Below are 26,800 nucleotides of genomic sequence, written 5' to 3' on the forward strand. Positions count from 1 at the left end.
GGTTCTTAAATCTGTGTGTAGACATCATTTCTTGCAGGAAGCCGTTCTTCACCTCCATTTCCACAGCCCCTAAGACTGGATGAAAGGCGCCTCCACTGCATTACTGCTGCACCCAGAACTTCCTCCATCTCAGAACTTCTTTCTGTAGGTCGGAATTGCTTGTTTACTTGTCTGGATATCTCTCCTTAAGGGGTTTACGACTTGTATCTGGCTGGCAAATGCCTGGCATGTAGCAGGAGACCAAATAAATATCTTTTCAATGACCATCTCACTAATGGAAAGAATGCATGACTTCACTAGAGTCAGGTCTTTAAAATTAGGTCATGTCCCATCACTAATATCCTAAAAGAGAAAGAGCCATCTGTGCTAGGTCTTGAAAGGTGGGTGGAGATTTGCCAAGAGGACATGGCAGGAAGGGCACTCCAAAAAGAGGGAACAGCACAGGCAAAGCCACAGAGATGCGAAAATGTTTTTCATTCCGTGTTTCACCAAAGTATATGCAAGTTGATCAATGCATGAAGATGTTCTGAGCACCATTAATCTGTATCAATCAGGATGCTTCCACATAAACTGAAAGCTCTAATTCAAACTGGCTTAAACAACAAGGGATGTACTGGTTCACATGATTAGAAGGTCCAAAAGTGGGGAAGCTTCAGGTTTTGTTGATTCAACAACTTGATGACCTCTTCAAGAGCCACTCTTTTCCTGCTTCCATGCTTTCTTGTCTATGGTGTTTAATGGTTTTATACCAAGGCTGGCTCCTCTCCCAATTAAAGAAGGGCTATCTACCACAATTAAGACTATCCAGACCTTCTCTTTCACATTCAGTAAGAGACAAAAGGTGTATTTCCCTCCCCATCTTCCCAAACAAAACCCATGAGACTCACTCTGATTGGCCTGTGGCCTGAGAAGTGGAATGTGCCCATTGGCTTACCCCAGTCAGGGTACCCTCCTAGACAAGGTATGAAGCATCTGCAATACATATGGACCCTGTGTGTGGAGGAGGAATGAATATTTGAATGAAAGGGAGGACTTCTGGGGCTTTGGCTGGAGCAACTAGAAGGATGGAGAGACCAGTGACTGAAATGGGGACTGGATTGGGAGGAACAGATGTGAGGAGGGAGGTCCGGTTTAGGCGTGTCAAATTTGAGATGCTCATCAGACATCCAACTGCCATGTCAAGTGAGAAGTTAAATACACGAGCACAGAGCTGAGGGTAGAGGTCTGGGTTACACGTGTCAACTTTGGTGTCTTCAGTGTATACATGAAACTTTTTGAAGCCCCGAATTTCCCTGTAAAGAGATTAGCACAATGCTTAATACATGTTGAGTGCTTAATAAATGTTTTTAATTATAATTATTATGAATTCCTCTTGGAACTTTTCTATAACACACTAATAATGATGAATAGCGAATAGTGAAACAAATGAATAAAAAGATTGCAAATTTACTCAAGTAACAAGGTGGAACAAAGGGTCTCAGAAGAATTTAATCTTTAAAAATGCATCTGTGAAAAACCCTTTTGTTAGGAAGGATACAATTTTCATCATAATGGAGCCGTTTGTAAGTTGCTCTAATTGTTTTAAATGAATTGTTTACTCAGATCATTTACCTATTTCTGATCTCAGTAAATTTTTAGGAAATATTCTTATTTCTAGAGGCCCAACTCAGATTTTTTCTTCCCTTTAGGCAGGAGTTCTAGATCCATTTAAAAGGATGAGCCAGTCCATGTATAAGTGATTCACTTTGAGCATGTGGTTTTTAACCTGTTTCTTGCTGGACTTTATGTCTCTTTTTTTTCAAGGTTGGATGTTAAGAGCTGGTTTCAGCAACTCTGCTGTTCAGCCTGCTACTCTGACAGGGTCCTTCAGAAGACAATTGACTGCCCCTCTATTTTGTTTTTGTTTTTCCTAACATATGCATTATGCTTACAGTGTACCAGGCACGATTCTAAGTGCTTTATGCATATTACTCATTTAATTCTGACAACACACTCTAAAGTAGGTGCTCTTATTATCCCCATTTTCAGGGGAAGCAGCTGAAGCACAAAGAGGTTATTACACAACTTTCCCCAGGTCATGGGCTATTTCCTAGTGGATCTAGGTTTTCCCAAGGGCATTGTGATGGAAAATTTTTCATGTGACCCTCTTGGTCTGCTGCATGACTCAGTGGCCTTTGGCCAGCCTCACCATTCCTGCCCCAGGATGCTAGGATTCATCACTGTGTTGTGTAACAGCTGCTGAGGTTCAAGACTCTGCAAAGGTATTTCTTCTTCTCCCAAATCCCCCTAGGACTTTTGTGCACATATGCATGTGTGTGCACACACACATGAGCACACACACACACACACGTTATAATCATGTGTGGGAAAGGTGGGAGAAATATCAAAAGTGGACCCCTCACATGCTAGCAAGTAAAAAATTAAGTGTTTTTGCCTACTACTTAAGCATCTACTGCCTTGAACTTCCAAAACACCCTTATGGTACCATGATAAGCGTTTATACGAACATTCAGTGCAGATAATAGGGTGAATGCTTGCCTAAATGGAGACAGACTAGGGGAGGGTGTTGCATGGTGATAAATTACCTGGTACTTCCAGAACAGGTGAAGTCACCCAAATAAAAATCTATTTCCTAACCCTTGGGCAGACCCAACTCGCACCATTGGACACAGCAGTGCTACCTCAAGAGCTCTGAGAATTTCCAGAGTTTCTGACGTCACGGCAACTGCAGGTTTGACCTACTGCTCCTCCAGGACCCTCACGGTGGCTCATCTCCTAGGGCTGTCACACTGTCTCTGCTCTCACCTTGATTCTCCTCTCCCTAATTTATATAAGCCACTTATGTGGTGGTAAGTTCTGGAAGGTTTGGGGAGCTGTAGGGGTGTTCCTTTTGAAGCAACACGAGCAACCTGCCCCTGGAAACCCCTCATGGGTCACTTTTCTGCAGGCTCCACATCTGCCATGCTGCCTAAAAATGGCCTCTCAAATTCTCTAATCCCCTCTTTGATTTTTACCCCACTCCCAAACTCCTGATCCTGCCTTGTGCAGAGAGACTTAGCGATGTCCTTGGTTTTCTAGTATTAGAGACCACATCTTTGGTGTCTCATCTCCTCCTGCCAAAGTGGATCTCCATGGAATGTTTTCCTAAATAAAGGCAGTCCTGCCCTAAAAGGAACTCTGACTCCAACTGTTAAGATAATTATTTCCTGCCTCTACTATTTAGATATCATTTAAATCCAAACTGATTCATGGTCCCTCCTCAAAAGACTCAAAATGATTCTTTTTAGCTTGAGACACAGAGATAACAGCCACAAAAATTAGCAGAGAAGAAGGGAATCCACTCTGTGGTATGAATTACATAAATTTACACTCAACAAACAGTTCACTTCAGCACACATACACACACACACACACACACACACACACCCCACATACACACCCTCTAAGTAATAAATCATATTCAGGTCTAGTGTAGGTTACATGTAAGGTTGACTAAAGTACACATGAGACTTTAACCAGGGGTGGCTGAACACTGTCTCTAGTTCTAGCCTGAACTTTTCTCTCAACTGCTTGTCCTTGACTGTTTCTATGCCTGTGTCTTCTGAGAAGCAGACCCCACAATGGGATCAGGCACACAAAGAATTTATTCAGGGAAATGTCTGTGAGGAGAAAGCAAGAGTAGATAGGGAGAACCATCAGACTGCAATGCAGGTCTAACACCGTGAGAGGAGAAAGGGAAGGAAAGATTGGGTTGAAATAGTCTCAGACCTCAGCAAAGTTCTGAGAAAGTCTTGGCCAAGTTCATGGAGAGTCCCCAAGTGAAGGTGGCCCTTTGCAGCAATCCTACTTCAGGCAGGAGTGGATGGCCTCTAGTCCTTTTGCCATGCTCAGTCACTGGCTGGGGGCAGCTGGTGGAAGTGTGGCCTCTGCATGAGCGCCATGGTGTGTCCAATGGGTGGCGTCTGGGCTGTCTGTCATCTCTGCTCCAACAGCAGATTCTCTTAAAGGGATCTGAGTGGCACATCTCTGAGGCCACCACAGGGTCCCACCTTGTTCCTCTCCAGTTTTCTCCGGAAGTGATGCAAATTTGGTCCCTTCCTCATTAGAACTGAAATTAAGTATATTACTTAATTTAACAAACGTTCACGGAATCTCCATGACCATATTCCAGACATTGCTCTCGGCACTAAGGATGTGAAATAAATAATACATTCCTCACTCTCCCAGGAACTTATAGTGTGGTGAGGGAACTGGACAGGGAAAGGGTTATGAAGCAGTCTCAGAAGTATAAGGTACTTTGAGAAGACTGAGGAGTTGGCCTTTACTTTGGGGAGAGAGGTTGAGGGAAGGGGTAGGACAGGGAAAGGCTTCATAAAGTAGGTAACACAGGGGGTCTGGACTTTGGGGCCTAATGCTCCCCAGGTGGCACCAGGGTCTGTGTGGCCTCAGACTTTTCCTTGTTAACCAGCCCACATGAACTGACAGGCTCTACCAGTGGCTTTGGGCAGGACTCAGGAAGTCTGGGCTACACTCAACAGCTGAGTTTACATCCCACGGACAGGTCATTTCTGATAGAAAAAAAAGAAAAAGTCCAGAGTTGACTGATGGTAAGGCAAAGTCATACACCCCCTTCCAACACCACACAGGGACAAATCCTTCCAGTACAAGGAATATTTAGAAACGTGGCTCCGTTGAACGTGTGTGAGTGTCCAGCCTATGGGAAAGACTTAGAAAACAGCTTTCTCAGGACAACAACCTCTCTGGACTTAAAAGGCTCTGAAAACCAAGTTTGTACCAACCGCACTCTTCCCCCCAGATTCAGAAGATTGTTCTCTTACAAGATGACAGGTGTCTGTATATTCTGAACTTGACATTGAAGGAGAAAACAAAGACTGAGCTGACTGGCTGGAGGAAAGCAACTATTTGGCTCTATGTGGACAAGTGGATGTGGCAGGTGACAGCTCGCAACTTCAATCTCTACTTTGTGAGCTTCCAGGAGCCCCACACAATGGAGACGGGAATGCTGTCTAGTAGAAATGAAGTCATAGTTTCCAAAGAGATCCATACATTTGTGTACATATTCATATGCCTAATTCCCCGAAGCTGACTGAGATAGAAGTTCACTCAGTATGTTTCTGTTGTCACTGTTATTTAAAGAAATCTTTCTATCTGCTGCAGAATGAATTAATTAGTCTAAAAGACTTTAAAGTCTTACCTCCATCTTGCAAGGGGATTAGTCCAGTTTAATCCCCCAGGACATTTACTGGGAGCCAGTGCCTTAGAGCACAGTGTCTATTGACAGATGGGGCAGTTTCCTTGCTGTCTTAAAAGAATACACCCTCGTGTGATTCTGTGTGCCCAAGAACGGCACCAGTGAGCTCCACGAGAACTGTTCTCTCCGAATCCCTGGTCTGGCTGAGCTGGGTTCCTGAACTGCTTAGCTACTGCTGCATAACACACCATCACCAAACTTGATGGCTTTAAACAGTAGGCATATATTGGTGCTCACAAATCTCCAGGTTAGCTGGGTGCTTCTTCTGTTCTTGGCTGGATTTGCTCACGTGCCTTTGATCAGAGTGGGTTGAGTCATCAGTGCTGCTAAGCTTGGCTGGGTCTCTGGGTTGAATGGCTTTGAGCGGATCCAAGATGTTGCTGCCATCACATTGAATGACAAATGCAGTCACACATCTGGCCCAGTGACAAGTATGGGGAAATAGACTCCAGTTGTTGATGGGCAGAGCTGCAAGATTACCTGCGAAGGGCATGGATGTGGGACGGGGAGGGGGTGAAGACCTGGGGTCATTTTCACCATCCATCTCACCATCCCCAACTTCTTTGTCCGCCCCACACAAGTCTGGGGGCGGGTCAGGAGTCAGAAGGGTTTTCTAAGCAATGGGTCAGGTTGACCTTGTCTCTGAACGTCTCATACTGCCTTGACCTCACTGCTGGTGTCAGAAGTCCTTTTTGGTTCACTCACTTTTGACTTTTGCAGAAAGCAGAGTGGTCCAGTACCGTTCGCTTCGTTTTGAACAACCGATGCCGATGAACACAGGGCTGCGTTCATCTTATCTTAAAACAACACAATGGTCCTGATCAGGTTTTCTGATCAGGAAATCCAGGCTCCACAGTCATCATTCACTCTTGATAATTCATAAGGATCATGACTGTAAGGCGTGACAAGCACAAACAATACTTTTAAAGAAATCTCCCATCGACCGTCACCGAGCCACCAACTGCGCTTTTGTACAAAATGAGAGTCAGCTGATTTAAGATTGTTATTTTATTATTAGGATTGTTATTTTATTACTGTTATTTTATTACTGCAGATTGTTACTTTATTTTATTACTTACAGTGTTTGCCCATCTCACTATTTCACCTCCATGTCTGGGTGCACAGGGATGAGTCCCTTCAGGCAGGCACACCCAACAGGATCCATATCCCATTGCTAATTAATCAAGGGACAGACAGCTTCTGACCTAACCAAGCCAATTGTCTGGTAAATAAAAATTCTGGGCTGAGATGCACATAGCCTGCAGCAGATTCAGGTCCAAGGCAGAGGGGATCTAAGGACAACCTGCTGAGGTCTCTAGGGTGGTCCCATTTGGGAGGTTTCCCTACATCTCATGGTTTAACAACTTCATGGATTCCATGAGATGCTGCAATGTTCTTCCAATGAATATCTCCTTTAAAGAAAATTTAGCTGGTCAGAATTGATTTCTGTTGCTTACAATCGAAAGAACTATCACTAGCATACTTCTAAAAGTTGACTGTTGAAATAGCTCATGGTCTCCACTTCACTATTATTTCACAGTCGGGTGGGGAGAGTAGCCAACATACACAGGGATTTCGGATAATGAAACCTGGGGCAGCAACCTCTATCAACATGTTAATGTACATATCTTTTAACCCTTGTTAAAGGGTTCTACTTGTAGGAATTTATCCCACAGATACAATGTCCTTCCAGCTGACAAATGTGTAAGAATATTCACTAAAGCATTGTTTTTAATAGTAAAAGATTGAAAACAATCAAATGTTCATCAGAAGAGGATTGACAAATATCCAAATATCAGAATACTGTGCAGCTGGAAAAAATACTGGTGCAGATCTAAAGGCACTGATAAGGAATGATTTTCAGGACCATAGTTAATTTTTCAGAATCAGGTTGCAAAATAGTGTGTAATATATACTAACCATTCATATTTTTATTTATTTATTTTTATTTTTAAAGATTTAGTTATTTATTTGAGAGAGGGAGAGAGAGCACGTGAGCATGGGTGGGGGTGGAGGGGGGTGGTGTGTGCTGGAGCACAGGGAGAGGGAGAGAATCCGAAACAGACTCCATGCTGAGCGCAGAACCCACTGCGGCGCATGATCTCAAGACCCTGAGATCGTGGGCGCCTGGGTGGCTCAGTTGGTTAAGCAACTGCCTTCGGCTCAGGTCATGATCCTGGAGTCCCGGGATCGAGTCCCGCATCGGGCTCCCTGCTCGGCGGGGAGTCTGCTTCTCCCTCTGACCCTCCTCCCTCTCATGCTCTCTCTCATTCTCTCTGTCTCAAATAAATAAATAAAATCTTAAAAAAAAAAAAAAAAAGACCCTGAGATCGTGACTGAGCTGAAACTGAGAGTTGGATGCTTAACTGACTGAGCCCCCCCCAGGCCCCCCAACCATTTATATTTTTAAGTAAAATATAGTATATATATACATATCTCTGGAAGGACACACAAAGAGCTGGTAAAGGAACCATTTTAACTTTGTACCATAACAGATGTATAGGAGCATGCATTCATTACCCATTTACAAAACATGAGTGAAATACAGTTTTTTTAAGAAAGAAAACTACTCTCTGAATGCCCGTGTCCCTATCTTCCAGGGTCAGGAGCCCACATGCACTGTCACCACCAGAACCCCATGGCTGCTGCAGATTAAACCCTCCTGTCCTGCTTGGAGGATTTCTCTATCAACTCTGATCACCCTGAGGCAGTTTCCACCATCGTAACACCTGAGGCAGGGCCTTTCCCTTGGGGTAAGCATGGAGCCCATAGATGAACTGGCAGTGAGGTGAGCTGAGGGGGAACAGGCTTGCGGGCCTGACCCCCCAGGAAAATCATGGCAGATCATGTGATGACTGTTGTCCCTAAATCTAATCAGATGCTTCCATTCTGCCTACTCATCAGAAGGCCAACATCTCTTTCTTTCCCCTCCTTTAAACAGTGTCCTATCTCCCTTCCCCAGCCCTGAAATGCACTCTCAAAATAAGGGTAAAATGGGTACATTCATCCTTTCGTTAATTCAGAACCACTTCAGTGCCAGGCATGGTTCTAGAGGCTGGAGGTATAGCAGCGACCCAAACAGATGAGGTCTCTGTCCCTCTGTCCTTAGGGAATTGCATTCCAAGGGGAGAAAAGTGTGATTGCAAAAAAAATAAACAGATAAACAAGATAGATAATTATAACCCGTGACAAGTGATCTGAAGGAAACACATAAGGTGCTAGGGAACTGGGGTCTGGGGTCAGGTAGGGGGCTGGCAGTGAATGGGTTTCAGGGGTGCTTAGCAGTGGCCTCACTAAAAAGAGGTGTCATGTAAACTAACTGTTGAATGACAAGAAGGAGCCAGCCCAGTGAAAGTCTAGGAAGGAGAGTTTTAGGATATGGGGACAGTAAGTGCAAAGGCGCTGAAGCAGTAAAGGATTTGGCATGTTTGATGGCGGCCAATGAGGCCAATGTGGAGGGTAAAGAGAAGAGGTCCAAGAGGCAGACAAGGTCATCTGACATCACCTACCAACCAATTTACCTACTCATCCACCATTAGATTATCATGAATCTCTTCACCGCAATGTCAAAAAAAAGCATAAATGCCTTTGACTCCACCACAGTCTATAAATTGCTCCAGCACCTTCCTAGACCATATGAACAGATTTCCGAAGTTTCAATATCTCATCACTTAGGTCACCCATACAACTCAAGTCTACCACTGCAGGGGAAATTTATTTTCTGTTTCAACTGTTCTCTGTCAGTTTCTCCCCTCTTCTCTGTGGTTGACCCTCAACAACTCTGATAGACAACTTGCTCAGATTAACTGAATGTTCGGCAAGTTCTTACTTCACTCTGTTTGGTCTGAATGCAAATCCCATCTTGTCACTCATTTCCTGGGTGACTTTATCAGCATGAAGCAAATTACTTGTCTCTCTGTGCCTCAGTTTCCACACCCATAAAGGGGGGCAAATAATGGTACTCACTTCATGGGGTTGTTGAAGACGTAAATTAGGTAGTACGTGCCCAGTGACTGCACCCAGGAAGCCTCAGTGACTATTGGCTGCTATTCTTTATGACCCCAGGGGAAGTCTTTTGCATTTCAATAGGAAGGCTGTCTTCCAGAATTTTGGTTATTCAGGAAGTGCGTGAACTTTGACGTTCAGGTGTATCTAATTTGGGGGGTGCAATCGGGCACTGGTGGTGTTTGCCATGTGAAGGCTTATCTGCCTGTGGTGTGAACTGGCCAGGCTACTCACAGATGCATGGGTCAGTGGGTCCTTCATGAGGGCCTCGCAGGGGCCTGATCTCATAGGACAGGTGTGCAACCTTCAGACAGTCTGGGGAAATTCCACAGACGTGACGTGGCCTGATGATATGGGCTTTTAGAGGCTCCTTAGCTTAGCTCTTCAAAATTTTAGTAGGATAATAGAATAACTGCTCTTGTTTTAAACCATTATGTTTTGCGCTGATTCATTACCTGGCAATTGATCACTGGAACAGGGAGTTAATGGAGGATTATGTTTTAGGCTATTGTGGGGTTTGCTGAGTCTCCTCCAAAGCTCACGTGCTCAGGTATTAGACTGCTAGAGAGACAGAGAGCATTAGAGAGAGAGACAGACAGACAGACAGACTGAGAGAGGAGATTTTCTTGATCAGAACTTTCAGCTATTTGGGGGACATTTCCATCTATTCTAGGTGAAAAATACTACCCTCCATTATTAGAGTTTGCTGCTGCGTCCTTACTGGGGTGTGTGAACTACTCGGTGATAAAATAGTAAACGAGAAAGTGGGGCCCCCATGGCTCCTAATTACATGCACAGGTACATAGGTACAAAGGTAGGGACCTTTCACCCCCTTTGAATGAAGCATTCTTTCATCTTCCCAGACTTGTGGGAAGATTTGACTGCTATAATTAGCCTTGTTTTGTGTGTTTGTGCAGATTACAATATTAAGTGCACACAGCATGTTCCATCATCAGCTGCTGTTCCCTTGAAGCAGGCTCCAAATGATAAGGCTCCAGTATAAAAAGAAGGCTTGGGCCCTTGCCTAAGAGGCGGGGAAGGCCTGGAACATCCCACAGGGTAAGTCCCCTTTGCCATCCTCCCAGCAGGGGTCGAAGCATATAGCCTGGAATTCCCGAGAGTCTGTGCTCATTGCTCTGGTAACGTTTGGTGAGGCTGAGAATGTCCGAATTTATTGTAGATGGTGAGCATCTGGACAATCGCGATTTTTCTGCTGGGAGCAGTCGAAGGTAGGAAACATCACCTGCCCCCAGGGAAGGGCATAAATGCAGCATCTCAGCACTGGCCAGAGGAAGCCCAACCATGGCAGGGCAGGGCTTTCAGTGGCTCCAGACAGCCCTGAGGTCCCAGAGCGGGGTGGGGCAGTGGGGGGGCGGGGAAGAGCAGGCACTTCGAGCGGGACCCACTTCAGAGCATCACCGCACTGGCCGGTCTTCATGTCCAGGTGCTCTAGGCTAGACTTTTCTAGGTAAAGCATTAAACACCCACCTGGGCTAACATACTGACTTATCAGTGTGCATTATCCCATTAGTCAAATAAATAGATCTGGAGAGCTGGGGATGGGAGCTTCTAAGTTCTGATGGTGGCTCCGAGCGGCCGCACAGCTGGGGTCTCTGTGGGATTCAGTGGCACTGGTCCCAGATCAGAAGGTGGCACTGGGGAGAGGCAGGGAGTCTCCATTGTCTTCAGACCGTCCCCAGACAGGAGAGTGAGGACCGGAGCAGCTGTGACCTCCCAGAGCCTGGGGCGCTGAGCCGTGAGCAGATTCATCCTTTCTCTACAGCAAAGGAAGTTTGCTATGAACAAATCGGGTGCTTTTCTGACTCGGAGCCCTGGGCGGGGACTGCAATCAGGCCCCTGAAAGTTCTCCCCTGGAGCCCCGAGAAAATCGGCACCCGCTTCCTGCTCTACACCAACAAGAACCCAAACAACTTTCAAGTGAGACCTCTGTCATTTTAGCGTCATTGTGACTGGGGGAGGGGTTGTGCTCACCCATCAGACTAGAAGTTCCTTGTCTCCCTGTACCCTCCTCCCCCACCGTGCTCTGTCGCGCCTTATCCCTCCAGCCGCTCCCCAGGCCTAGCCAGACCTGGACAGAGTAGGTCGTCTGTAAAATGTTGGCTCGAATGAATGAATTGTTCACATTTGCCAGAACCTCTAACTGGTTATGGGATTCTGGTTTGGGGCCAAGAGCTTGCCATCTACCAAGAACCCTATGAAAGGTAAGACTGTGAGCTGTAATCCTGCCCCACTGGAGGTAGTAATTCCTGACTGGGTGTGGGTGGGTTGGGGGCAGGGGCAGGCAGGAAAAGGAGAGTCAGGGCAGGCTTCCTGTAGGGGGTGGCTTTTGTGCTAAGCTTGGAAAGGTCATGGCATTGAGACAGGCGAGATGGGGGAGGAGAAGCTGGCCTGAGTGACTGGGCTGCAAAATAATGCAAAATTCTGCTTTTGTCACAGACTCTCCTTCCCTCTGACCCATCGACGATTGAGGTGTCAAATTTTCAAACAGACAAGAAGACCCGGTTCATCATCCATGGCTTCATAGACAAGGGAGAAGAGAACTGGCTGCTGGACATGTGCCAGGTAGGGGCCGGCTCCCAGCCCAGCAGTCTGCCTCCCCTGCCCGCTAAAGCTCCCCCCTTTCAGCGAGCGCAGCAGATCAGCTTGAAAACACGAAATCCCTACATATCCCTACATAAGAGGTTAACTTTACGCAACTAGAACGCCTCTCCTTGCAAAAATAAGAACTGACTTCCACAGTTCCGGACCACATCCATGGCCTGAAGCGGTAGCATTTGCTGGGCAGGCACACATGTCCACGATCTTACTTCTGGCAAAATCAAGGCCAAAGATCTGCTTTCTTTTTGAGTGAGGGCATCTGGTTTGCCTGTAACTGAAGGATTATGTTCTTTTTGTTCATCCCTGAGATGATGTGTTGCTACAACCATTTATTTGACAAATGGAGAACTTACGATGGACCAGGAGACCAAATGGCAGAATAGGAAGTGCCAAAACTATATGTAAGACAGGGTCTACTGGTTAGAAGGACAGACAACGGAAGAACACACACACACACGTGCACACACTTGTGCACAGGCACCCACACGAATACGTAACATGCCATCATCCTTTCCTCTGATGTGTACACTGATGCAATCTATCTCTCTGACACCTAAGAATGTACCCTAGCAGCCTGCCTTCCCCACACATGTTAATAATTCCCGCCTATAATGCCAACAGGGAAAGTTACAAACCTAGAAAATGAAAGTCATTCTGCGGTTGGCCTTGATTTATCAGGCGTTTAGCTCTTGCCATCTCATCTTTCCCATCATTAATAAGTATCTTTTTTTTAAAGATTTTATTTATTTATTGGGGGGGAGGGGCAGAAGGAGAGAATCCCAAGCCGACTCTGCATTGAGCACGGAGCCCCACGTGGGGCTCGATCTCACGACCCTGAGATCATGACCTGAGCTGAAACCAAGAGTCGGTTGCTCAACTGACTGAGCCACGACTACCCAGGGGCCTCTCATGAATACGTATCTTAGTGGATAAGTCATAAGATATCGTTTACACCCCAAATTCCTCCGGTTGGTAAGAGAATCCTCAGGGTTGCTTTAAAAATAAAGGTCCTGAGAAACAGCTCTTGGTCTCCGTGTATGTGTGATCACACTTATTAGGATCACATATGTGAAAAATTCTATTTTCTGATTTAACTAAAATGTGGATTTTAAGTTCATAGTACCATTTTAAACTCAAGCTGGTCGCATGCACTACCTGGCAAGAAGGTCTAAGGATATTATCAGTTTCTTTGACACCCTGGAAGAAGTTTTCCATTCAGAATTCTTCAATCTCTTTTAAGTCAGTGCAGTTTTGTTTTTCAAATATCTGCTGTATGTGTTTCCTCCATGAAATACTGTGCTATCTTGACTGTAAAAACTTAGTAAATGCCCAGCAGCCTGGGGTGAAGGCAAGGCCAGTTATTGGCAGCATTGCCACTAGGCTAAGAGGATGGCTAGAGGTCAAATCCACAAGGTCATTTAGACCTTTGCCACCAGAGAGTGCACTTGACACCTTTCCTCTTCAAAATAGGGCTCTTCTAATGATGCCACTGTTTCCCCACGACCTAATCAGCTTTACTGAATTTGGTCAAAGAAAACCAGGGAATGGCCAGCTTTTAATTAATCTACAAGCTAGAGAGGGAATGGATTTGCCTTTCCTGTAGCGAGCACTCCGAGGGCTAATTCCCAACTGACAGGATTCCTAACAAAGCCTAGAGTGTCTCAGTGGCCAACAAGGAAAAGACCCAACGACCAATAATAACTCTTAGCGACCATTTCAGAGCCCTGGTTGGATGTGGTTTCACGTGCCCCTATGATAACATCCTGACGTCTCTTCAACACCAGAACATGTTCAAAGTCGAGGAGGTGAACTGCATCTGCGTGGACTGGAAGAAAGGTTCCCAAACCACGTACACACAGGCCGCCAACAACGTGCGGGTGGTGGGCGCGCAGGTGGCCCAGTTGCTCAGCATGCTCTCGGTGAGTCCGCCGGCTGGGCTGCTGCCGAGGCAGGCAGCGCCCACTGGTCTCTGTTGGCTGAGGATGCAGCTGGGAGTTAGATATTTAAAAAAGAAATAGAAAGAATTGGTATTTGTCTCAGAATCTTACTTCTAACACTGAAATTTGCCTTAATAATGACACGGCAGTGGAAGAAAAGTCCGTAATAGGTAACACTTAAGAGGTGGGGACTTTTATTATCATCTTCCATTGACAGATATGAAAACTAAGGCCCAAAAAGATCAAAGGATTTGCCCCCCAAAGCATAGCACGGGCTAATACAAGAGCTGCCTAGCGCCCGGGTGCCCCCCACTACACCAGGCCCTCTCTCCGTGGGACAGATACGACACTGCCAGGGAGAGTCACATGGAACCAAAGGGGAAGCATTTGCCCTTTTGATGATCCTCTTGGTGTCCGAGAACTTCGTTTGTCACAATCAGTTCAGCTGTTTTTATCTGCCCTGCTCTTCCATTTTAGCTACTTCTTTAAGTCTTTAATCCTTTCAGTGAAGTCACTAACTCTTCATGACTCTGTTCTATACCAAATAAAGGCCCCAGCCATTTCTGTCTTAGAGTTAAGGGGTCTACAGAAGATCCGGTTGTTTCTACCTACTTCTGCACCCCTGCAAAAATTAAAACCAATGGTGTTTGTTCTGGAGGCACTGAAGATCAACGAATGAGTACAAATGGGTGAACACCTCTGAGCCCCACATGTGCAAACACTCGTAGCTTTATGTCGTTTGTTTGTTCTCCAGTATTGGGGGAGGGCGGAGGGCACAGCGTCAGGAGCTCTGCTAAGAGGTCAAAAGGATACATCCCAGCCCTGAAGAAGCTCATGGTGAAGACTTACAATGACAACAGAGTATGGTCAGCGTTCTAATGGGGGCACTACAGGGCTTAATGGGAGCGCATGGGGGGGCAGCTAATCCAGGCGGGGGGAGGGGGGCTAGGGGAGTGATTAAGGATGTCTCCCAGGGAGAGACATTTACGTAGAGAGCTGATGTGTAGGCTGTTTTGACGTGAGCTGGGCAAGTGGTTGCGGAGTGGATGGCAAGACCCAAAGATGAGAGAATATGATGTATCTGAGGCCTGAAAGTTCCACATAGGGTTTGGCTAGAATCTAGAAAAATGAATGTTGAGTCAGGAAAGTTCTGAGGGCCTTGTAATGACTTTGGGCTTGATCCCGAGGACGGTGGGAGCCATAGAAGGTTTTCAGCAGAGGAGTCCCATTAGGTTTGCATGTTACAAAAACCACAGCACAAAAATGTTCTGAAAATACAATCTTCCCTCTCCAGGAAAACTATAGCTACTCACCTTCCCAAGTCCACCTCATCGGCCACAGCCTGGGAGCCCACGTGGCTGGAGAGGCAGGGAACAGGACTCCAGGCCTGGGCAGGATTACAGGTAAGGCCTGAGGGGCAGGGCCCCAGGTTTTGTCCCCAGTATCCCCAGAACGTGGTATAAGCCTACAGTCCAGCTAGAAGCTGGCCCGAAGTAGTCTGTCCCCTCAGCCGTGGTAGAGCTGGTGAGAGCCCACACAGGACATTTCAGGAAGCCCCCAGGAGGCCCATCTTTGTGGAAGGAGAAGTAGTGCTTTTGTTTCCCCTTGTTTCCCTTTGCTTCTTCCACTTCTGTCCCCGCCCGTCCTCTCTAGATCCATGTTTCCTGGCAGTGTGGGTCATTCAGCAGGACTGAGCACCCAGGAAAATGGAGAAGAAAGCTAGTGTGAACCTGAGTAAACACAATTAAGAGTCCACATTGTTAGTCCCTGCCCCCTTCTCTTTGAAATCAAGGGCAGAATGGCACATGAAAGTCACACACTTCCTGGTAGAGGAAACCCAGCCACCAGTCCTGCAGATCGTTCTTTTAACCCAAGCAAAGCCTCTGATGTATAACAGCAGCAACAAAATATATCTATATAATACCATCATAATAATATAATGCTATTATCATTATTATAGTAAGCATAGATGAAGTGCCTACTTGTCCCAAATGCTATGCCAAGTGCTTTACATTTCCTCACTTAATTCTCAGAACTGAAGAAACAAGCTCAGGAAATTGGATAACCGGCCCCAAATTATGCAATGAATCAGGAGCGGAACTGAGATTCAAACCCGGTTCTGCTGTCATGTGGCTCAAGCAAGCCTCTACTTTATAGGAGCTCTCCCTTTTATTTTCAGTAGACAATTATGTTTACGCCAGTTGCTCTGGCCAGACTGCCAAAGAGCTATTGACAAATTCAGGAGCCCTGCCAAGAAGGAGGAAATAACAATAATCAATATTTTACTTATATGCCCATGATGATATGCCAGGCACTGTGCTAAAACCTATATATCTTATCTCATTTAATCTTAGTATAACCACATTATTACCCAGATTTTATAAATGGGGAAACTGAGGCACACAAAAAAAGGTTGCATGATTTGCCCAAGGTCATGCCGCTTGCCCAAGAAACAGCTGAGTAGGGATTTAGAGCCACGTTGCCTAGTTCCAGAATCTGTGTTCTTAATTATGATACCATACTACTTTTTTCTTCAAACTTGTGAAGAGGAAAAGAATGTTAAAGAAGAAAGATCTGCAAGTATGGGAGAAAATAATGTGGGGGAAAAAAATCCTTGGTCAGACAAATTTAAATCTCTTGGCTCACCTGCCCTTCTTTTTTTTTTATTAACATACAATGTATTATTTGTTTCAGGGGTACAGGTCTGTGATTCATCAGTTTTACATAATTCACAGTGCTCACCATAGCACATACCTTCCCCAATGTCCACCACCCAGCCACCCCATCCCTCCCACTCCCCTCCACTCCAGCAACCTGCCCTTCTTTATCCATGCACTGGAGCCCTCTACTGAGGGAGCAACATTGAAACTCTCTGTCCCTATATTCAATACACAGGGCCATGGCACTGCATGACTTCAGAGTATGGCATCCCTTGGGTTGAGCAATGCGTAGCCTGAGCAACTGTACACCGTGGTCCTGCTGGTACCTATGGCCAGGTCTTTTGGTCTGCATCACTGATCATCTCTTTTAGGGTTGGATCCTGTAGAAGCAAGTTTTCAGGGTACACCTGAAGAGGTTCGACTCGATCCCACTGATGCTGACTTTGTTGATGTGATTCATACAGATGCAGCTCCCCTCATCCCATTCCTGGGTGAGCCCAATGATGCTTTATCTGCAAGCATGTGCCATTGTGTTTGAACCAAGGGAGCCCTCTATGGTGAAAAGCTCATTGCTGTCCCAAACATTTCAGGTTTTGGAACAAGCCAACTGTTGGGTCACCTTGACTTCTTCCCCAATGGAGGAGAGGAAATGCCAGGATGCGCGAAGAACCCCCTGTCCCAGATCGTGGACCTAGATGGCATTTGGGAAGGTAAAGCCAGAGCAGGGCGTCACATCCCAGCTGTACAAGTGACAAAGAATGACAAAACAGTTGCTTAAAGCAATTAATTGGTAGCTACCTAATGAAGAAAAGAAATACCATGAAAGCAAACATCCTGGCTCTAAGAGAATTTTTCTGCCAATTCTCCCTTGGGAGTCAGTGATATTGTTCAAGCGCATGTAACTGGCTTCAATTCTGTAGCCAAAATGAGAATATTCCCCAGTCGTTTCAAAGGCAAAGTCATTTGCACAATGGGAGTCACTACTCCTTTATGTTGGGTCAGGATGAGAAACGATCACCAGTAGGGAAGGCTATGCTGAGACTGTGCTGTTCCAGGTGGTTATTCTTTATTGCTGGTGGAGCGCACCTGGGGTAGAGGTCCTCCTCCAGATACAGATTCTATATCTGATGAGGTCAAAAGGACAATGGATAAGTGAACTTTTCAGCCCAAGTCATCACTTGGCACCACACAGGTTTAAACTTTTAGTGGTCTGACTGTATCTAAGGAGTATAGATTTTTATTGAATTTGATCAAAATAACTCAGCACGTATGGATGCCATCAAAGCAGATATTAAGAATGCAGATTTATATGTTTGTCTCTTACAGCCTTCTGAGGGTTTACATGGATAGGGTTGCTTAAGCTCTCCATGAGTAATGGTCAAGCAAGTTCAGGTCATGTCTAGCAGGTGCGCTGTGACCTCTGTCCCTTGACAGGAGATATGGGGGCCAAAGAAGGTTATCAGGAAAGGCAAGAGGCTATGCAAGAGAGAAAGTTACTCGACTCTCCTTTTTATTCACCTAAACACAGCATGGAACTATCCTAAATGTCCTTGCCCTGGTTTTGTCATGTCTGAGAGGTCACGTCACATCTGGCTGTGTCTTCAAGGACCTCCAGCCTGGTGCCTGGGACACAGGATGGCACAATAGTTAGAGGCAAGGGCTCAAGCACCAGATGGGCTTGGGTTTAATCCCCAGTTCTGCCCCTTCCTCGCTATAATCTGTACATCTGAGGCTGTAATTTGTATATCAGTCTGTACTTAGGAATGGTATGGTACCCACACCCTAGAAAGGCGAGGATTATAGGAACAATGCATGTGGAGTACTCAGAACATTGCATGGCACACAGAAATCTGCCTCTTTAAGTTAACTGTCATTTCTTTTGGACTTACCTTAAATTTACCTTACCTTAAATTTCTGAAAATGTGGTCCCACTTTGGAACCTGTCCACTTGGAGAGAGAGATGTTGTTGGCCCCCGACCTGACCACCTATGCAGACTTCCTCCTTTCTTTCCCCAGGAACTCGGGACTTTGTGGCTTGCAATCACCTGAGAAGTTACAAGTATTACTCAGAGAGCATCCTCAACCCTGCTGGGTTTGCTTCATACCCCTGCGCTAACTACAGGGCCTTTGAGTCTGTAAGCGATCATCCCTCCTTGATGGTGGTTGTCCTGCTGTGTTGGAAATTTGCAGTTTCTGACCATCCCTTACTTGTTTTGGATTGCCCCTCAGAGTTTATGATCCTGGGAAGCAGAGGGGGAAAAAATTTTAGGCAGGTGGTGTCTAAAATTCTAGATAAGTCATGTGGGTGAGGAAGACGCTGGGAAATCAGAAGACCCATCATTTCAATGATCTAGAAAGGTTTCCTGCAAAAGGCAGTGTTTGAATCTGGCTTGGAAAATCATAGATTTTAGGAGGAAGATAAGGGGTGCACATTTCTGCCAAGGGCAGAGCAAGGACAGAAGAACGTATGAGAGAAGAATTCATACGCCAGAGAGAAGGAAAGGTGGATGCTCGGGTTCTAGATACCAGGCTGGGGGTTGGGCCTCTGAAACTGACTGCAGCATATTTACACCACAGAAATTGGCAAATGCTACGCTCTCGCTCTCAGGGCTTTTTGTCCCAGAGTTGGCTGTTGATCATTCACCAGCACATCACGTGATGGGATGTGTCATCGATCTAACCTGGGGCCCAGGCATCAGTATATCCTGATGGGATGTACATCAGTCTTGGGAGGTCCTGTCCTGGGTGAAAGTCAGTTAGAAATCAATCTCCCTCCTGTTACAGGTGAGGGAAGTCAGGCTGTAGGAGAATTGCTCCCCGAGATGTGTGGGTCAGAAAAAGACCGGTTCACACCTTACAGCTAGATCTCTCTCTTCTCCTTAGAACAAGTGCTTCCCCTGCCCAGATCAAGGGTGCCCCCAGATGGGCCACTATGCTGATAAATTTGCCAGCAAGACAAGTGGCGAGCCGCAGAAATTCTTCCTGAACACAGGAGACTCCAGCAATTTTGCTCGTAAGTTGTATTTTGCCCCTGCTCACCCATGTCAAGGAAGTTGAGCTTCTGTTAGACAAGAGGGGCTTGGCTCTAACCTGAACTACTTGGGAGCACCTTCTATCATAGTGAAAGGACACATCTGCCCAAACGATCCCATTTAAGACTCGGCATAAGGATTTGGAAAGAGTCTGCTTTTCTTCCATTTTGTGACAATAACATGAAATGAATAGAAGCATAAATGATGGGATAATAGCCACTTGCACATCTCTGTGGCAATTTTTATACCCCTGAATTTTTACCATTCCACAGTCCATTGTTCTTTTCATTCTGAAGACTGTGTCATGCACACTCGTTCTTCTATTCATTCATCAAACATTTATTCAGGACCAGCTCTTTGCTGGGCTGAGCCCCTTAAGAGGCCCAGTTCCTATTGCCCCATTTTCCCCTCTCTGTCCCTCTGTCCCCGATGCCCCTGGCAGGGGTCCCTCTCTGGTGAAGAGTGAGTGGGAATCAGGAAGGGGTGATTTCTCCCAAAAATCTGCTGAATTGTCTAGGACATAGGGTAGAGACAAGACATTGTTGGGCCACCTTGTGCCAACCTGTCTTGTGACAGTTCCCTAAGAAGTTGCCCTGTAAAAAAGACAGTGTTTATATAAAGACATAAATATAACATCTGTCTTATCTAGGTTTTGAAGTCAGGTTTATTGAGGTACAATTTATATACAGCAAAATTCACTACCCTCTGTGGTATAGAGTTCTTTGAGTTTTGATAGATGAAGAGCCATGTAACCATCTCTGCAATCAAGATGTAGAACACTTCCATCACTCTACATATTTTTAAAAAGGACACTGGTTAATCAATCCTTCTACTGTTGTAGGGATGCATGAAATGCTGGCCCATATTTCAAAACAACAAATTAAACATGCAAAAACCACATATTCATTCATCAACCAACACTTATGTATGAGCCACAGACTATGCTAGACACTGGGGATGCAGGGATGAGAGAGACAGTCTATGCGTGCAATGTACACCCCGGCAGAGAAGGCGGGACTGAGCACGCAGCTACGCTCGGCCTAGGTGCGGCAGGTCGCTGTGGTGGCACCGTGGAACCGAGGACCTGACCCTGAAAGGGACGGGGACAATCTCTCTGAGGATGTGAAAGCCGAGTAGGAGTGAGGCAAGCGATGTGTGCTGTTTATGTACATATGTGTGTACGTGTGTGGGTGTGTGCATGTGTGTGTACGCTTGTGTGCACGTGTTTCTGCGTGCGTGCGTGTGTGTGTGTACTCAGTGTAGTTATATGTGTGTAGGTTGTGTGCATGCGTGCTCATGGGCACTGAGACAGCTCTGCAGGTATAGATCTGGGTAACTGAGCCCTGCTCTCTGCTGGACACCACTTGGGCCACTGGGGCTGCATAGATGTGACACAGACTTGTTGTCACAGGACAGCACTCTTGAGCCACCTTTCCAAACGTGGGAACAAGCCCGTGTCCCTTCTCTTTTCATCTCATCTCCTAGTGCGGTCCCTCTAGAGCAGAGCTGTCCAACAGAACTTTCTGCCATGATGGAAATGTTCTCTGTTGTCCAATACAGTAAGGGGTAGCCGCATGTGGTAATTTAGCACTTGCCATGTGGCTAGTAAGACTGAGGAATTAATTTTTTATCTTATTTAATTTGCATTTAAATTTAAGCAGCCACATGTGGGTAGTGGCCCCTTTCTTGGGCAGTGCGGGTCTAGAGGGGATGCTGCTAGCGATGTCCTTCTCCTTATAGCCTGGTTTGAGTTGTACCTTAACAGGTAGGATTTCTTATATTTTGATGTCTTAGTGTAAGGGGGTGGGGGACAGGATTCTGAAATTTGGGTCAACTGTTTTGTGCATGAATAAATTGAACTCTTTTGTATCCCCTGTGCAGGCTGGAGATACGGGGTTTCCCTAACACTGTCTGGAAGAACAGCCACTGGTCAGGTCAAAGTTGCTTTGTTTGGAAGTAAGGGAAATACTCATCAATTTGATGTCTTCAGGTGAGTTTCCTTTTTTAGCATCATATCTCACTGGCTGATATACAGAGCCTTCAAATCCATGTACCGAAATGCTTATCATCTTTTTATCAATTGATTTTAAATTATTTACTTTATGTGGTAAAGTCAATTTCAGACTTCTGCTGACAATTTTCTTTTCTCAATTATAAAACCAGGCATTTAGTTTTTTCTCTTTCAGTAGATCCATTTTTAAAAGAATATATCTAATATTACCCCCCCGGTTGTCATGTTTCCTGATTAGCATAGAAACACACGCTTGTTGGGTTAAACGAAGTGGATAACTTATTACTATACAAATAGTTCTTCCAGAAAAAAAAAATAATAGGAAGGAATTATATAGTTTTCTATAAGAACATTTTGAGTAGAAATTAACTTGAGTTTGAGAAAACAATATTCAAATAATAGTGTGAGGCTGCTGGCGTATAACGGGCTCCTCCATTTCTTCATCCATTATTTGAGAATTAATTTTTAAGAACTGATCTCAGCAATCTCGAGTAGAAAAAAGTGTTTTTTGGCCTTATCTGTCATTAGAGCTTGTTTCTATCTCTTTATTTCAAGGGGGATTCTCAAACCAGGCTCTACCCATTCCAATGAATTTGATGCAAAGCTTGATGTTGGAACAATTGAAAAAGTCAAGTTCCTCTGGAATAACAACGTGGTAAACCCAACCTTCCCCAAAGTGGGCGCAGCCAAGATCACCGTGCAAAAGGGAGATGAGAAAACAGTGTAGGTATATCTTCGCTGGCTTGTGCCTAAGGATGTTGGTAGAGATTGGTGCTTGTAATGGAAACTCGCCCCAGAGAGTTAGTCATGGTTCAGCCAGCAAAGCAAAGACAATCTACCCATCTGGTGCCCTTTCTTTGCGGGCAAGCAATTGACAGACGGCATAAAGCTTTTCTATCGGGTGTTCTCAGCCCTATCTGAGAAGGATACAGATGGTATCACCGTGCCTTCAAGGAAAGATAAGGAGGAAAAATGAGAAAGAGAAGAAAGAAATAGTTTCTGATGGTATAAGCTTATAAATATGAGCTAGAGAGTAGCTACCTTTTAAAGAGGGGAAGATCATGAAATTTCAGGATAATTTAAAAAAGCAATTTTAGCAAAATATATAAAATCTGAGATAGGACAAGGGAGAGCTGAGGTAACAATCCTTGTAGAATCTTTATCCTGACTGTCAGTGTCCTTTACTGTAGAGCAGCTGGAGGGATGTGGGCATAGTGAACTGAGGGGGGCAAAGCGATTGTCCCCCAAGGCTGGGACCACAACTGTGGTCAGTAGAACCCTCCTGGGGTGGCTTTGTGGAAGGGGATCCTGGGAACATGGTCACTGATGGTCTTGAGGTTTGGGAAGTTAGGTGAGGTTGCTCGACTCGGACCTCAGAGAATGTGACTCCCCCAGGCAGGGAGGGTGGGTTGGCAGACTTCACAGTCACATCTCAGGCTGAATGACCCCTGTGGGGTCCTCCCTATCCCTGTGAGTCAGGGAGGACAGAGGGACTGGTCCAGCCAGGTGGTAATGCAAAAGGATCTCTCAGCTAGAGCAGAGCACTAAGGAAGCTGGTGGAGAGCCCTCTGAAGGCTCCAGGTGCACCCAGGACCTCCCTGCCCACCCCCATCGGAGGACAATGAGCCTCTAAAGTGAGTTCCCAGAGCCCCATTAGGAAATGGACCGTAGCCTGGATCCTGGGACTGTGTAGTTAAAAAGGTGTCAGAAGAAGATGGTATCATTAGAACCTTAAAAATGCAGAGTGTTTCCAGGAGATGACTTGCTCACAGGCAGATCTGAAGAAGGAAACAGATACAAGACCAAATCAGTAAGGGTATTGTACCTTCCAGGTTTTCTGAGGAAAGGCCGTGACTTCCTGCACTTTCTAGAAATGGAACAGAATGTACTCAAGGCCAGCCCTGAGGCCCTGAGGCCATCAGTTCCCACCTGAACCCTCCAGTGGCCTGAATCCCTGAGTCCCTTCTTCCCCTGCCTATCAACCACAGAGGAAATCTACCTTAAGAGAAGCTAATGTTGGACATCAGATTTTTAAAATATAGTTAGATCAAAACAGCATCAAACATCACAAACTAGTTTGGGGGGTAAAAAAAGCTGAATTTGTCAAATTACTCAAATTTTTTGATGTTAGGAAAACAGCCAGTAAGTAACATTTAAAAAAAATCAACATCATCATGGCGAGGCTATGGAAAAATCAAGCGCTTCTTGGACACCCTTCAAATTCTTCTCATTGCCCCATTAGGATTGCACGTCCTACTAAGTAAGGAGCCTGCTGACTGGAATTCCTCCCCAATGACGTGGCTTCAAAGGAAAAATGCAGTTCTCCCTCTCTTGGTTTCTCCCCCACCCCCAGCATCTTCTTCCCACCTTCCTCTGACTTTATTAAGGACCTACTGTATGCCTGGCAAATGGTAGGGGATGCAAAGGCAGAGCCTGCTCTTGAAGAGTTTGCGTGTTAGCTGTTGAGCACCATTGGACCTAAGGTTCACATGAAAGGTCAAATGACAGAAGAAAGAACTCACCAGAGGGGCCCAAAGAGCATGGCTAGAGAGGAGGGCAGAGAGCCAGGGGGCCAGGGCAGGCCATGATGGAGGGGAAAGGGGGCCACGAGGATCTCCCGGGCTGAGGGATTTCCACTGGGAAGGACGTGAGTGGGGGCGATGGGCTTGGGGTATGAGGGGCAGGGAGCCCCGAACACAGGCGGCAGGGCTCAAGGTGCTGGAAGAACCGGAAGTAGGATCGGAGATAGGGCAGTAAGGAAAGACAAGTGAAATACAAAGGGACCGTGGTGAAGATGAGGGAGAAAACCCAGCAAAGCCTCAGAGATCAAAGGCGGGGAGGCCCAAGAAGCTCATGGTTCTTGGAATAACGGGCATGATAGCCACTTATATCCGCATTGGGTTGTTTTTTTTTTTTTAATCTTTTATACATTTTTACATTGACTGTCATGACATTTTGCATTATTAACATGGGATTCTCGGCAATCGTGGGAGGGAACAGTGCCTTCTTCTACAAATGGAGACACTGATGTTCAGAGTAACCAGCCCCGTGTCACCCCTGGAAGGCAGGGAGTGGGGAGCCCAAAGGGAAAGAACCACCGACTCCAGGTGTGGAAGGCAAGGTCAAGGGAGGTTTGAAGCATCAGACCTGCCTTTGCACCTTGGTTCCTCCACTCACTGAGAGCCCTCCGCAGCTCAGCTTCCTCTCCTGTTACGTGCGACTCATAGTAACACCTCCTCACACATGGCTTGTGAGGATGAAGTCTGCCCAGGTGAGTCAGCGCCATCACCCGTAGTGAGTAGGAGCTCTATTTACTGTCACTTTTAGAAGGTTGAATCCCGTCTCCAGAGGGGCTCGGTCCAGAGAGAGCCCATCTGCAAACCAGTCTGCTGTGTTCAAGGAGGGCGCACGGGTACTTGTGGAGAAGGAGGCCAGTGAGAGGTCCAGCCGCTGCCTCAAGCCCTGACGGTCCTGTCAGACTGAGGTCGCAGAGACCAGGGCCACTGTGAGCAACACCCACAGGGCACCTTGTCGCAGACACCAGCCGCCTGTCTCAGGAAGCTCCAAGCTCCAATCGGTTTTCCAGTGACTCGTTGAAACTACAACCCTAGTGTTCCCTTAACAGCCCAAAACCCCACGTAAAGCTGCCCAACACTTACAAAGCTCTCACTGCTGTCTGCAGGTACAGCTTTTGCAGCGAAAGCTCCGTGAAGGAGGACGTTCTGCTCACCCTCATGCCCTGTTAATGTCCAGGCGCCATCCGGCCACTGTGTTAACAGCAATAAAAACCACTGATGCATCGACCCGCTCACAACGTCTGTCACTGATGTCAGCTGCCCCTGTGGGGACATTGGGAGTAGCTCATTTAAATAAGTCCTGAGTGTTTCCAGACATTTGGGTTTCTTACCACTGACTTCTGACCACGCACCCCCTTCTTCCCAACTTCCGTGGGCCTTGCATTCACTGTCTGCTCCTCACCTCAGGGGTGTGGCATAGAACAACTGGAGGATGGGCATTGGGGGCCTCAGCAGAGCCTTTGGCCCTGTCCCTCATCTTATAAGTGAGGAGGACATGGAGGCCCAGAGAGGGGGACGTAGCTGGTCAAGCACAGAGTGAATCGGGGTCCCTTGGGGGCTGCAGGTCCGTGCCCCTGACTCTGATCAGTCACCTTGAGGGATTATGGCAAGGCCATGCTGCGACGTGGCCTCCTTGTGGTGATGGAGCTACTCGGCAGCCCCGCCTCTTGGTGAGGTCTAAGATGCCCCAGCATCCAGAGATGGCATATTTGCTGAGAACCGACAGCCTTCAGCCCCCACTCTTCCTGGGCCCCAGCAGGGGCCATCTCAGGGCAGGGCTCAGCACGGAGGAGGGATGGCTTCTGAGAGGAGTGCCTGGGGCACGCCCCTGCTGAGGAGGGACTTCTCGGTCATCCTATCAGCTGGGCCACTGGGGAGCTCTCAGCCAATCAGACCTTGCCATGAGCCCCACCCACATAGGAGAAGGTATCCTTCAAAGTGGCCCAGCCTATCCCATAATCATTCCCTGGAGCTTTTGCAGGACCAGGAAGGTCACCACCTCCCCTGAGTGACTCCCTTTTTGGTCACCAGACCTCACAACCCATCACGACAGTTTCGGTGCCTTGGCCTCTGTTCCTCACCATTGGTGGTACGTCAAGCTCTGACTGAGTTTCAAACTTGAATGTGACTGGACTCGAGATTGTTCCTTGAAAGCAGATGTTGGGGTAAGGATAAAAGGAGCGACTGCAGTTAGGGTCTCACGGTGAAGGGCACAAGGTGAGTGCTCAATCACAGTGGTAATGAGGAGGCTTTTGAAGATGACAGCGGTGGTAGGGGCACCGAGCAGGAGAACACGAAGCCTGGGGCTGAGGCCCCTTTGTCACAATTTTGCCCAGCGCTGGCCTTGAACCCACACCCTGAACAAGGCAGCACCATGTTGGCAGAGAGCTCAGTTAGTGGAATGTAGACTCTGCAAACACCACCAAAGGCCAACTCTGCACCAGCTTCTAGAACCTGAGGAAGCAGACTTGGATTCAGTCCTGGAGGTGTGCACAGTAGCAGGGAGCCCAGCACCTAGATCAACACCACCATGCCACCTGATAGTGCAAAAAAGCAAGCATGTCCCAGGACAGGGTGGTCCAGGAGCTGGAGGAGCAAGATGAGGAAGGCTCCGGGGAGCTGTTGGTTCTAGGCCCAGGTCTGCAGGAAGATGGCCTACTGAGACTGCAGGCTGGGAGGTCAGCTAGG

The 26,800-nt window shown here is 46.6% G+C and overlaps 1 protein-coding gene across 1 annotated transcript; it reads left to right on the plus strand.

Annotated features, from left to right (window-relative positions):
- The first annotated feature begins 10,312 nt into the window (after window positions 1–10,312).
- PNLIPRP1 (pancreatic lipase related protein 1) lies at window positions 10,313–25,435 on the plus strand. Its single transcript, XM_021699885.1, has 13 exons — window positions 10,313–10,336; window positions 10,458–10,506; window positions 11,061–11,215; window positions 11,735–11,860; window positions 13,681–13,815; window positions 15,128–15,236; window positions 16,865–16,984; window positions 17,084–17,203; window positions 18,510–18,628; window positions 19,377–19,506; window positions 21,407–21,515; window positions 22,092–22,259; window positions 25,219–25,435. Exons 2-13 carry the CDS (start codon window positions 10,458–10,460, stop codon window positions 25,280–25,282), a joined length of 1,404 nt encoding a protein of 467 aa, XP_021555560.1. The 5' UTR covers window positions 10,313–10,336; the 3' UTR covers window positions 25,283–25,435.
- The last annotated feature ends 1,365 nt before the right edge of the window (window positions 25,436–26,800 follow it).

This window comes from Neomonachus schauinslandi, chromosome 6 (assembly GCF_002201575.2).
Source record: "Neomonachus schauinslandi chromosome 6, ASM220157v2, whole genome shotgun sequence".
Classification (NCBI taxonomy): Eukaryota; Metazoa; Chordata; class Mammalia; order Carnivora; family Phocidae; genus Neomonachus; species Neomonachus schauinslandi.